General features: G+C 40.8%; 1 protein-coding gene across 1 annotated transcript; it reads left to right on the top strand.

The window, feature by feature from the left end:
• The first annotated feature begins 10,096 nt into the window (after positions 1-10,096).
• TTC30B (tetratricopeptide repeat domain 30B) lies at positions 10,097-13,252 on the top strand. The gene has a single exon (XM_040971784.1). The coding sequence runs from the start codon at positions 10,155-10,157 to the stop codon at positions 12,150-12,152; it is 1,998 nt and encodes a 665-aa protein (XP_040827718.1). The 5' UTR covers positions 10,097-10,154; the 3' UTR covers positions 12,153-13,252.

Genomic DNA, 13,252 nt, shown 5'->3' with positions numbered 1-13,252 from the left:
AAAGCTCAAGTTCTTTGGCTCCTGCATGTACACGGAAAATCCAGAGGAAGTTCCTGGTTCCGGGCTTTGAGCCAGCTCAACTTTCTCTGTCTTTCCTTCTCTCTCTGTAAAAATGTGTCTTTCAAATAAAAATAAATAAATTTAAACAAAAAAATGAGATGTGAAATAAATCAGAAATTCAGTGCAAGGGATATGAGAATGAAATACCAGAGTGTTCTAAGGTTGCCTGACAAATATAAATACAGGATGTCCATGTGAACTTGAGGTTCAGAAAAAACAAAAATGATTTTCTTTAAGTGAAAGCATCCAAACATGCTTATTCTAACTATAACAGACATCTTGGAGTTTTATTTGGGTAACCTGACAACCCTGGGTTGGGTTATGTTAGGATACTTGGATGTGATATGATGTTTGGTTAGAATATGATAGGTTATTTGGATAACCTGATGATCCTGGGTTATGAGCTGTGTTATGAAAAATGCTGGGATATGTTAGCAATAAATATTTTTTTTAAAAAAATTCCAATAGCACAGAGCATGACTTGTATACAGTGAATATCTGATTCAGATTATATAGTTTCAGAGTGTTGTGTTTAGAATCAGGTTTAGAGTCTCTTATAAGCTTATTTCACAGACAGGATTGTGTAAAAACAATGTTTCTGCCTATTTATTTATTCTCATTTTATTTGAAAGGCAGTGAGACATGCAGAGAGTGACAGAGACACTGAGTTTCCCCATCTGTTGGTTTACAAACCAAATGCCTGCAACCAGGTGGAAGCCAAGGGCACAGAACTCCATTGGGGTCTCCAAAGTGGGTGACAGGGACCCAAGCATTTTAGGCATCATCCTCTGTGCATCAGCAGGAAGCTAGCTCTCAAGCAGAGAAACTAGGATGCCATCCAGGCTCGCTGAGAGGGGATACGGACATCACAAGCAGCAACTTCAGTACTGTGCCAATGTTCACCCACGTGATAACATTATTATTGCTTTCTATGATACACTTTTTTAGATATAAAGGTTCATCCCTCCACTTTCTTCCCATCCCACCATTTTTTGTCTCCCATCATTTTCTCCAGTAATACCACAGTAGTGTACTCCCTTAGTAATAGTTACATGTTTAACTTTCTGCCATTTAAACGACATGGAATGTATAGGCATGAAACAAGTAACACCCTCCTTCAAAATCAAAAGTGACTATGAAATCTCCGAGGCGATCCAAACACTACTGTCTTGCCAACTGACTAAAGAATTAGCTACTTCATTTTTAAAGGAAACTTCAAGTTAGATCTTTAAACTTACAGAGCAACTAATGAGCGGACAGAAGACAATCCCTCCCTCCCCATTCCCTACACAAAGTGAAACACAGCCTAGGGGCTGTATCTAAGAAAGACGGCAATTCTCACGAGGCCAGTCTAGTCCTCATATCAAGTTGGGATGTTTTCCCCACTGTCCAACTAACAACCAAAACCATGCTTTTAGATGTTCAAATCTTATTTTAAAAATAATTAATTCACCCAAAGAAGAAAAATAAAGCTATAGGAAATATTTGTCCATTGAAGAAAAAAGTTATTACGAATGTATTATAAAAATACATACAATGTAAATGTACTTAATAGAGCTCCAGCTTACAATGAAATGTGGGGAACTTGTTTCATTTTTACTAAGTCTGGGTTTACTGCTTTGGGTTATTGGTGTATTTCTCAGAACTTAATTTATGGTCCCTACATGATTTTCCTGAAAGCAAACAGGTGGGTCAGCTTCTGTGTTGGAGTGCAACAGCTTAAGAGGATGTTATATAGGTATTAGCTAACCGTGACCTGCACCATCACTCCGCAAAGAATTAAAAAAGAAAATCTTTCCATGTTCTAGCGATACAACTTAAGCCTACACTTGGTGCTGAAATTTTATCTGTCACAGGTGTGCCAGTTTTAAGACTACCCATCTTGTAAGGCTCAACTGATAAGCTGCCTTCACTACAGTATCGCTCCAGATCTCTACCCTATCAGGTACTAAGGGAACTACACTGCTAGGAGGTATGTGAAATACTCCTGAAGATGGTTTTCCAGAGTTGTCATGACCTAACCCTTATGTGTGAAACTACATTCTGTTTTACTCTAAGTCAGTGCCTTTTATTATTCTTTATATTGCAGAAGAGGCATTATATGGATTTTTAAAAAATTAGGTGTAGACGAAGAAACAAAGGGGTTGGCACAGTGGATTAGTGGATAAAGATACCACCTGCGATGCTGACATCACGTATAGGTCCCAGTTCCTGTCCCTGGCTGCTCCACTTTTGATCCAGCCCTCTGCTAATGGCCTGAGGAAATCAGCAGAAGGTGGCCAAAGTGTTTGGGCCCTTGACACTAACTTGGGAAACCCAGATGAAGTTCCTGACTCCTCTATTGGCCAAGTCCATACTGGTCACTGCAGCCATCGGGGAGTGAACTGGTAGGTAAAATCTCTGCAACTGTGCCTTTCAAAATAAGTAAATACACCTTTAAATAATAATATATTTTTAAAACTAACTCAAAGCTAGAAATTACAAGTTGAAAGAAGATATTTAATAATTCACATATGAGTAACTGATAAAAGCCTAGCATAAAGAGTAAATAAAGCACAAAATGTTAAGGAAATTACTAACAAGTCAACAGAGGTGATCAGAAAATAAGTGCAGGCTTTTCACAAAAGAAAAAAGCATCTGTGGTTAATAAACATGAATTCTGACAATACATGTGTTAAAGAAGATGTGCATTTATAGAATCTCTTTTCACTGCTGATGAGAATGTAAATTAGGGCAGCTACTGCAGAAAACAGTTTGGCTTTATATACTAACGTGAAACATTCAAATGATGAAACAATAATTTTACTTTAGGCATACACAAACTAGGATTGCATCCGAAGAAAAACTCTTAAACATGTACACTACCAGTTATATATAAAACTGCACAGCAGCACATTGAACAGCAACAAAAACATAGAAACAACCCAAATGTTCAATGACACAATAGCAGGTAAGTAAATAATGCTATATTCACACAATGGTATAAGATATAATAGCTGAAACCAGTGAACCACAATGACATGTACAACAATAGAGATGAACAACATTAAATATATGCTGTGTAAAATCCTTTCATTGATAATGTGCCTGCCAAGGCAACAAAAACAATGGCCCAAGTACCTGGAACCCTGCCATCCATACTGGAAACTAGGAGGGAAATTCTGGACCCAGCCCTGGGCTGTTATGACTATGTGGGAAATGAGCCATCAACTGGACAATCTTTCTTCTTTTTTTCTTTTTCTTTTTCTCTTTGTCTTTTCTCTCTCCCCATCTCTTCTCCATCTCTTCAAATAAATAAAACTTTTAAAAATAGTTATATATGCTCAAGAAATTCAGAGATGCAGAGATAATATAAAATGGAAAATAAGACATTGAAAATATAGTTTATATAGCATATATCACCCTAGAAAATATTTTTTATAAAAGAGAGAGCAAGGGATCTAATCTGGATACAAGCTACTGTTCTAGTCAAGTGGGGATTTATTGTTAATCATAATTCTGAAGCTTTGTACTGTTTGCATTGCCCATAGGTTCTACACATATTATTGAGATCATGACTTTTTTTTTTAGTGTACTTGTAGTACCTGCTTTGAGTTGTAAATTTCCAAAATTTACAAAATTTCCCTGTTTCTTCCACAATTCACAACAGCTTGGTTGGAATAAATGCTTAAAAATTTGTTGAATATACAAAATAAAACTATTTAACTTGAAACTTTCATTTCTTAGAGAAGGAGATTTAATTATTTCAGATAATTTCCTTTTTACTTTCCGGAGCTTGTCAGTCATTGTTACAAATGTAGCATCTGATGTGTTAGAAGACCATTACTCCTGGATGGAAAAGGATTGGCTCAGTAAGTTTGGCCCACAGCTGATGAAGGCTAGGACAGTTTAATAAGATTCCTGAGCAGCTTAATAGCTCTCTTTATGCAGTAAAAGTAGTTCAAATGTGTTAAGTATAATACCAGAGGCCAAGTGCTTTATATTTTCATGAGCTCTCATAATAAATTTACATCATTTTTGTTCCTATTTTACCAATAAGAGAACTGCAAATTCATTTAAGTTTAAGAAACTCCCATGACCACATTGTTGATGATGGCAGAACAAAAACTTGAAATTAGGTGGGTTCACGCTGAACTAGCCTATTTCAAATATGTTGTACTATCTGTGAACATTTTGGTGTCCAGATTGATTTTTGTGGGTTTTTTTTTAAAGATTTATATATTTTTATTGCAAAGTCAGATATATACAGAGAGGAGAAGAGACAGAGAGAAATATCTTCTATCCGATTATTCACTTCCCAAGTGACCACAAAGGCCGGTGCTATGCGGATCCGAAGCCAGGAGCCCAGATCCTCTTCCAGGTCTTCTACGTGGCTACAAGGACCCAAGACTGCAGGGACCCAAGGTCCCAAGGCTTTGGGACCCTGGCTTTGGGCCATGTTCCACTGCTTTCCCAGGACACAAGCATGGAGCTGGATGGGAAGGGGGCTGCCAGGATTAGAACCAGTGACCATAGGGGATCTCCCATGCAAGGAGAGAACTTTAGCTGCTAGGTCAAGGTGTCAGGCCCATTTTTCTGTTTTGTTTTTAGAGATTTTTTTTCAGACGGAGTTCTACTTGAGAAATCACTAAGGAATCCTTCCATGGCATCAAGATCCAAAGGTAAAAAAAGGAATGTGCTCACAAAACAATGTTTATTAAAGTCTTTAGAAGAAGAAAGTCCTTAAAGAATGTTAGTTCTCTACACTACCTTCAATTCTGTTGCCACATGCAGAAATCATTCCTTCAAAGCCATTTGAGGTTGCAGGCCTAACACAGTCTCATCTACCCTGGCAGTGAGAATCACTGGGCTAAACAACAACGTTTTTTACCCAGAGGGCACTACCCCTGGCATAGGGAGCAAGATCGCTGGGAATTCCACTTTTTGCAAGACCTAGTGAACTCGAAATGGTAAAATACACCTGAAGGCTTAGTGAAGTCCCTAAAGTAAAAATCCTAAATCAAGAAAGGAAAGCAAGCACTTTGCCATTTTTGGAAAGATACTAGGAAGAGTTGCAGGATAGACATTTGTCCAGGACAGAGAGGATGGTGGCAGAACCCACAGAAGTCATAGTAGAGACTGGAGACATGTAAACGAAGTTGACATTTTTCAGAAGCAGAACTGTCAGAACTGCATTGGTCAGAGATGAGGTACAAAGGGGCAGGAGGTCTGAAAGCCAGGTTTGCTCTCTGGCTTGGTCTCCATCACCACAGGCCCTGAGAATGCCTCCAAATCCAGTACAGAAATTAGACTGCACTAACCATCCAGCTTGTATTCTGGTCTTATCTAGAGGGAACTAACACTGTCATTAACTTTTACCAGATAATTTTAATCTGTTGTCACTGTTCACGGCTAAAGGAGAAAACAGACCAGATCTGATAACATCTTAGGCAACAGCCAAATGAAAATCTAGGTAATTTCAAACAATGGGAAATGACTGGTCACAAAGGCATGGTGGATATGTGGCTGTTGTTATGGAAAAAGAGTGTAGAAGCATTGAAGCCAGAAAATGTGTTCAGAGGCAGAATCTCATTTTTGACTATGGACTTGCGTCAAACACCTCTACCATATAATGTGTTTATGGTCACAGTTTTATTGCAGAAATGAGAACAGACATAGACCAGATATGAAAGCTACCAGTGTTTAAGGAAAAAACTGGTAATTCAATATTTCTTGCCTCTTGGAAATGACAATCGAAACTGCTCAAATAAAGTCATTTTGGGTAACAGCTCCATCAGAGCTCTACTCCTCCTAAGTCTGAGAATAAATATGTCAGTGCTATTACCCACAACCGTGTTTGCACTACGAACTCCTTTTTACAGACCATTCTATTGTATAGGTTGAAGTAGGTGGTAGTAGTCCTATCATCATTTATAGATGCACAGAGGCAAAACTCAACCTGGTCCAGAGACAGCAAGGAAATGCAGACTCACAAATGAGATATCCCAAATAAAATGACTTAGAATGAAGTGGAAACAAAAATAATAACCAGAACATAATTTTTACAGAAGACCAACCTTTACCAAGGATAAGGATATGACCTTGGCTATGGCTGAGTTATTCATAAATAATGCTACCAACAAGCAGTAGCTATTGTTACAAAACAAATAAGAAACAATCATTTCCAACTTGTTTTGGAAGAGGCTGCACAATAGAATTGACATGGGATTTGGTCATCTCAAATTTTGGCAGGAAGAAACTTAAATGTGCTACATATCAAACATCATGCTTCTAACTCATATATCCTGTGCCTACATGGAATTCTATGCAGTACATATGCTTCCCCCTTTTCTGCAAAATCCACTTGAGTCCTAAACCATTTCCTGAGAGCCTAATTCCTTTCACTGAGGCACTATATTATTTTATTTGCAAATACCAAATGTTTTCTTATTACTGGCAAGAGTCTGGACTTACTTTCTGATTCATGCTGCAGGTTTTCAAGATTATATTGCAATTAATATGATCCTTGATGATACTTTATACTATTCCATCCTGTTCACTGCTTTGCAGATTTTCTATCATTAATTAAATTATCTCATTTCCAATTACCCCCCCCATCCCAAATGGAAATCTAAGCTATTCCCCAAATACCTGTTGGAGACCAAATAAAAGTCGCTTGATCACAGCAGCCATGATGGACATGCCAACTCCACAGTGTGATTTGTGCACTCATTTCCTTTTGAAAATGACCCTGCCTTCCATCTGCTAAGCTGAATGCCCTGCTTTTGTCAAGCCAGGCTTCTCCTGCCAACTTCAGTTGCCATGCTCACAAACAGGTCAATACCAAGATGCCTAAAGCAATCACAGACATTTTGGTAGAGCAGTAAAAGTCCTTTCACTTTTAGATATGTTCAATAAGTCATTTGAATGCAAATGTTTCCATAATGCAAATACAATTCTGTCAAACAGAGAATCTGACTAGAGATATAAAGAACAATATCCCTTTGCTGTGATCTGGCTGTTTTAATAACAACAGATCCAAATTTTTAGTTCAATATGTAAGGATTTGTCAATATTCAGCCTTTTGAATATTAATGGTTTCCAATGAGCAAGTGCCCGTCAGGCAGGCATAGTGAAGAAGATCCTTATAATTCCCACTTATTGATCAGCACTGACCAACATCCTTCAGCCTACACAGATCCCGGGGTTGAAGCCTAGAAAGAGGTCTAAGTGGATACAGAATGGAAAGAAGCCATGGCATATGGGATGGCTATGGAGGTCTTAACTACTTTCTCTGCTACTTGCATGTCCAAAGCTATTCTCAACTTCTCTGAACTGAGTGCAGTTTGTCATTTACTGGTATCTCTCTGGAAGGAGATTCTCTTTCTGGTCCAACTCAGAAGAACACAGCTGCAGAAAATTCTCAGCAATGGAGGCTGTTTAAATGTGGGATATTTGTTGCTTTTTAGTTCAGCATTTAGATGCCTACTGAAGTCTCTAGGCAAAACAGATGCTTAGGACTTAGGCCATCCCCCACTAATCACTTCTAACACCTGTTCATAGCTACAATTCAGCCAGGAAGTTCACATTTCTACTACTCATACCAAACTGCTTGTTCATTTTAACAAGAAAATAACAATTTCCCGCTCCTTCCCCCCATCTCCAAGCAAGACACTAATAGGCCATCAAAATTGGACTCACACATAAAACAAAGATCAAGTTAATTCATCAGTTACCGTTTCTTACTGAACTTATCATAGTTATGATGCTTTACATTAAGCTGTGCAATACTGGGCAAGCTAACTGACCTTTCTGAGTCACAAGCTCGCCATCTGCAACATGCAGCTTACAAGATGGTTATTAAGATTATACATATCGTATGTAAGTTGTACAACAGAGTACCTTGCATGGATTGCTGGTGGCTCTTTCATGTACAAAGGGGTGGGCCCCGTGGCACAGAGGGAGAAGGCACCCCTTCAGACATGGCCTTATTGCACACTGGAATGTTTGTATTAAGTCTCACCATCTTTATACTTTAAAAAAAAATTATTTATTTTAATTGGAAAGGCAGATATATAGAGAGAAGGAGATTCAGAGAGAAAGATCTTCTGTTTGCTGATTCACTCTCCAAGTGGCCTCAATGGGAGGGGCTGAGCAATTCTAAAGCCAAGAGCCTGGAGCTTCTTCCGGGTCTCCCACACAGGATCAGGGTCCCAAGGCTTTGGGCCATCCTATACTGCTTTCCCAGCCCACAAGCAGGGAGCTGGATGGGAAGTGGAATAGCCAGGACAAAACAGTACCCATATGGGATCCCGGTGCATACGAGAGTTTTAGTCACTAGACTACTGCACCGGGCCCAGCGTCTTTATATTTTCAATCTAGCTGCTGACTATTGCACCTGGGAGGCTGTGGATCATGACTCAAGGACCACGTGGGAGACTTGCATGAGTTCCTGGTTTCTGGTCCTGAGCTGACCTAGCAATAGCCTCTGAAGCATTTAGGGAGTGAACCGGCAGATGGAAGCACTTTTTTCTCTCTTACCCTCCCACCCTCTATCATTCTGCTTTTTAAATAATTAAACCTTTTAGAAGTAGACATATAGAAAATACGGAAGGGCAGCGATATTACCAAAGAATTCATAGATTCAAGTGTGTAACTTCACAAATAAGACATTCTTGGATGTGGGATGGAATGGTCATCAGTGGAAACAACTCCAGTGTACATAATGGATGACTATGAAAGATGCTGTATTCCCTCATGTTACCAGAATATGACAAATGCTCAAAAAATTATGATTATCTTTAACACACAATATAGCTGTACCTCACTGGGATCAAAAGTTTTGTGTTTTGCTATCTTATCTATTTCTACGATTCTCGACTGAAAAAATTTAGTTAACTGCTACAAATTCTATGCCCTCTAGGTCAGTCTAATCTATGACTAATTGTTTGTTGGAGATTCAATACAGGTTTTTTTGTTTGTTTGTTTTGTTTTTTTACTTAAGTCTCTTGGTTTTCATTGCTCCTTAATAACCATTACTAAATTTAAGAGACTTTGTGTAAAAATACTTCCAGAACACATGAAATCCAAATTCATGTTGAGTAGGAAACCAAACTGAATTTTGTTTAACAGTCTGGTAAGTCTCCGTTAGGATCTTTAAACTCCGAAGTTGAAATTTGTTTTTAATCAAAAGCAAATCCATGTTTGTCAGCTCAGTGATATCCAAACACGTGACAGCCTTCAGGCAGAGGGTGAGTGGGTGAGTCTCTCACAGACCCATCCAGCTCAGGCTACTAATCCAGTCAAGGAGTCTATTTTAGCTGTGCTTTACCCTCACTTTGGAAAAGACAAGGTCGGGCGTTTTCCACCTTTCCTACCTGGTCCTGAAGGCAGCAGTACCAAGGCAGCACACAGGACTAACTTGAAAAGCCTGCCTTTGCTCAGGGGCATTGGTTGTTAAGGGACCCTAGGGGGGCGGGGAGGGGACCCATTCTCTGCCAGTCCTGGCTAAGCCTGACAACACCTTCCCCTTTACTTCAACTTCTAGAAACGAATATAATTAATATTCTTGGTGCTGCGTCCTTCCATTCTAAGAAAGTGTGCCCAAAGCACAGCATGAAGAGAACTGACCCTAATTCTAGATTAGTTCCAAGGAAAAAATCCGCTTTACCGCACTGGTCGTTTCACTTTCTTCCCACCGCACGAGGGACCAAAAAGACACGCGAGAAAAGGCTAATGGACCTCCTCGCGAACAGGACCTGAGTGAGGCCCCATTTTCCACAAAGCTCTGAGGTCTGTGAGGCAGAGACTACAACTCCCAGCAGGCTGCGCGGCCAGGACCGCCCCCCCCCCCCGGCACCACCATGGGCACGGCGCCAGCCGGAAGGTAGGTCCCGGAAGAGTTTCCTTTCCTTGTATGACTGACACCACCCCGCAGTACTAACAAGTTTTTTTTTTTCGAAGTAACAAAAAGCAGGAACTGAGAGACAACGCCAGTTAATTTTTTTTTTCTCTCTTACGGGATTCCGTTCGCGGTAAATTCAATTCAGAAAAGACTTCCGCTTCCGGTGGCCGCGTTGCCGCGGTAACGAGTTACAGCAGACAGTTTGGCAAAGATGGCGGGGCTGAGCAGCTCGCAGATTCCGGATGGGGAGTTCACGGCGGTCGTGTACCGGCTCATCCGGGATGCCCGGTATGCCGAGGCCGTGCAGCTGCTGGGCGGAGAGCTGCAGCGCTGCCCCAAGAGCCGCGCCGGCCTCTCCCTGCTGGGCTACTGCTACTACCGCCTGCAGGAGTTCGCGCTGGCCGCCGAGTGCTATGAGCAGCTCAGCCAGCTGCACCCAGAGCTCGAGCAGTACCGCCTGTACCAGGCCCAGGCCCTGTACAAGGCCTGCCTCTTCCCAGAGGCCACCCGGGTCGCCTTCCTCCTGCTGGACAACCCCACCTACCACAACCGGGTGCTCCGGCTGCAAGCTGCCATCAAGTACAGCGAGGGCGACCTGCCTGGCGCCAGGAGCCTGGTGGAGCAGCTGCTCAGTGGTGAGGGTGGAGAAGACGGGGGCGGAGAGAATGATCCCGATGGCCAGGTCAACCTGGGCTGTTTGCTCTACAAGGAGGGACAGTACGAAGCTGCGTCTTCCAAGTTCTTTGCTGCCCTGCAGGCCTCGGGCTATCGGCCTGACCTTTCCTACAACCTGGCCTTGGCTTATTACAGCAGCCGGCAGTATGCCTCAGCCCTAAAACATATCGCCGACATTATTGAGCATGGCATCCGCCAGCACCCAGAGCTAGGTGTGGGCATGACCACTGAGGGCATTGATGTCCGCAGTGTTGGAAACACGTTAGTCCTGCACCAGACTGCCCTGGTGGAAGCCTTCAACCTCAAGGCAGCCATTGAATACCAGCTGAGAAACTATGAGGCTGCTCAGGAAGCCCTCACCGACATGCCCCCCAGGTCAGAGGAGGAGTTAGACCCTGTGACCTTGCACAACCAGGCACTAATGAACATGGATGCCAAGCCCACAGAAGGCTTTGAGAAGCTCCAGTTTTTGCTTCAACAGAACCCCTTCCCGCCAGAGACTTTCGGCAACCTGCTGCTGCTCTACTGTAAATACGAGTATTTTGACCTGGCTGCAGATGTCCTGGCAGAAAATGCCCATCTGACCTACAAGTTCCTCACGCCCTATCTCTTTGACTTTTTAGATGCCATGATCACTTGCCAGACAGCTCCCGATGAAGCCTTCGTTAAGCTAGACGGGCTGGCAGGGATGCTGACAGAGCAGCTCCGCAAACTCACCATACAAGTACAGGAAGCAAGACACAGCAGAGACGATGAAGGGATCAAAAAGGCAGTGAATGAGTACGACGACACCTTGGAGAAGTACATCCCCGTGCTGATGGCTCAGGCAAAAATCTACTGGAACCTTGAGAATTACTCGATGGTGGAGAAGATCTTCCGCAAATCTGTGGAGTTCTGTAACGACCACGACGTGTGGAAGCTGAATGTCGCTCATGTTCTGTTCATGCAGGAAAACAAGTACAAAGAAGCCATCGGGTTTTATGAGCCCATAGTCAAGAAGCATTACGATAACATCCTCAATGTCAGCGCTGTTGTATTAGCGAACCTGTGTGTTTCCTACATTATGACAAGTCAAAATGAGGAGGCTGAAGAGTTGATGAGGAAGATTGAGAAAGAGGAAGAGCAGCTCTCCTATGATGACCCAGATAAGAAAACCTATCATCTGTGCATTGTGAATCTGGTGATAGGAACACTGTATTGTGCCAAAGGAAATTACGATTTTGGCATTTCTCGAGTGATCAAAAGCTTAGAACCTTATAATAAAAAACTGGGCACTGATACCTGGTATTATGCTAAGAGATGTTTCTTGTCTTTATTAGAAAACATGTCAAAACACACAATCATGCTACGCGACAGTGTCATTCAAGAATGTGTTCAGTTTCTAGAGAACTGTGAACTTTACGGTAGAAACATACCTGCTGTTATAGAACAACCCCTGGAAGAAGAAAGAATGCATATTGGAAAGAACACAGTCACATATGAATCCAGGCAGCTAAGAGCTTTGATTTATGAGATCATAGGCTGGAATACTTAGTAATGGATAATAATGGCTTTTATTATGCTTCTGTTTTGTAAATCTTGCACTATATTATTTGTACTTAGCTTGTGGCATCTTTATATTTGTTATATGTTGCATTTTGTACTCATTAGCATTATAACAAAAATGTTAGATAAAAGTTTGAGTTTTAAGTACAGAACACATTGAAATATTGTACAAATTTTTCTCCAGCTGGAGCTATGAAATATTCAAAACTGATAAAGAATGTTGTTTCTGATAGTACTTGTGATTCTTACGGCCCCTCCTTTGTTTCCATTTATGCTTTCATTCACTCATCTTTTAAAGGGCCCTTGCACAAGGATGACACCAGTTGGTAGTGGATATCACCAGGTCCAGAAATCAGTAGTAAATAATGCATAAGACTTTGGTGTTTAATAATTATTTCAGGGAGTGTGTGTTCTAAACGATCACCCTCATTCATATGCTAATTTTCAATGCATATGCTTTATATGGGTTTACAATATTTGGTAGCATTTCCAGTGCAATATAATTCTTTATGTCATCAAGATTCTTTAGGCTATAAATGAATTTTTTAATGTGCAGGATTGATTGGGAAATTGTATATCCTTAACAAAGTTATAAACAGAGAAAACAATTATCACAAAAACATAATTCCATGGGTTTCTTTTGCTGCATTTGTTAGTAAGTTTGAATATACAAGTAAGAAGTGCTATTGGTGTTTTTCATAATTTGATTTGCATGTATTTTTAATAGTGACTAATAACGCAGGCACTAAAAGCTGGTATCTTATGTTTTTCTGTAATTTAGGGTATGCTACAATTGTTTCTGAATTGTAATCCAGTGGCTACATTACTCTTACCCCACCTGATATTTTCCCTATGCTATAATTAACAAAAAGGTCATTATCTCTTAGTCAAGATTAGTTTCTGAACTGCAATTTCAGTTTTTTGTTTGTTATTTTTATTTTTTCTGTTTACACTGGGAACCTCACTCATTGTAGTCAGGCATTTTGTTTTCTGCCAGAGCTTTAATATTTGTGTCTCTGCTCCTCACTCCTTTCACTTTGTGCATGGAATCCCAGCTTGATCTCACTTAGAAAAAATAAAAAATACTGG

Source organism: Ochotona curzoniae, unplaced genomic scaffold (genome assembly GCF_017591425.1).
Source record: "Ochotona curzoniae isolate NIBS_2020 unplaced genomic scaffold, NIBS_Ocur_1.0 contig_2210, whole genome shotgun sequence".
Lineage (NCBI taxonomy): Eukaryota > Metazoa > Chordata > Mammalia > Lagomorpha > Ochotonidae > Ochotona > Ochotona curzoniae.
The sequence above is the reverse complement of the archived record's forward strand: the minus strand, read 5'-3'. Positions and strand labels throughout refer to the sequence as shown.

Excerpts from the sequence above, each read along its gene's own strand:
- TTC30B (XM_040971784.1), top strand. The coding sequence starts at position 10,155 with ATGGCGGGGCTGAGCAGCTCGCAGATTCCGGATGGGGAGTTCACGGCG.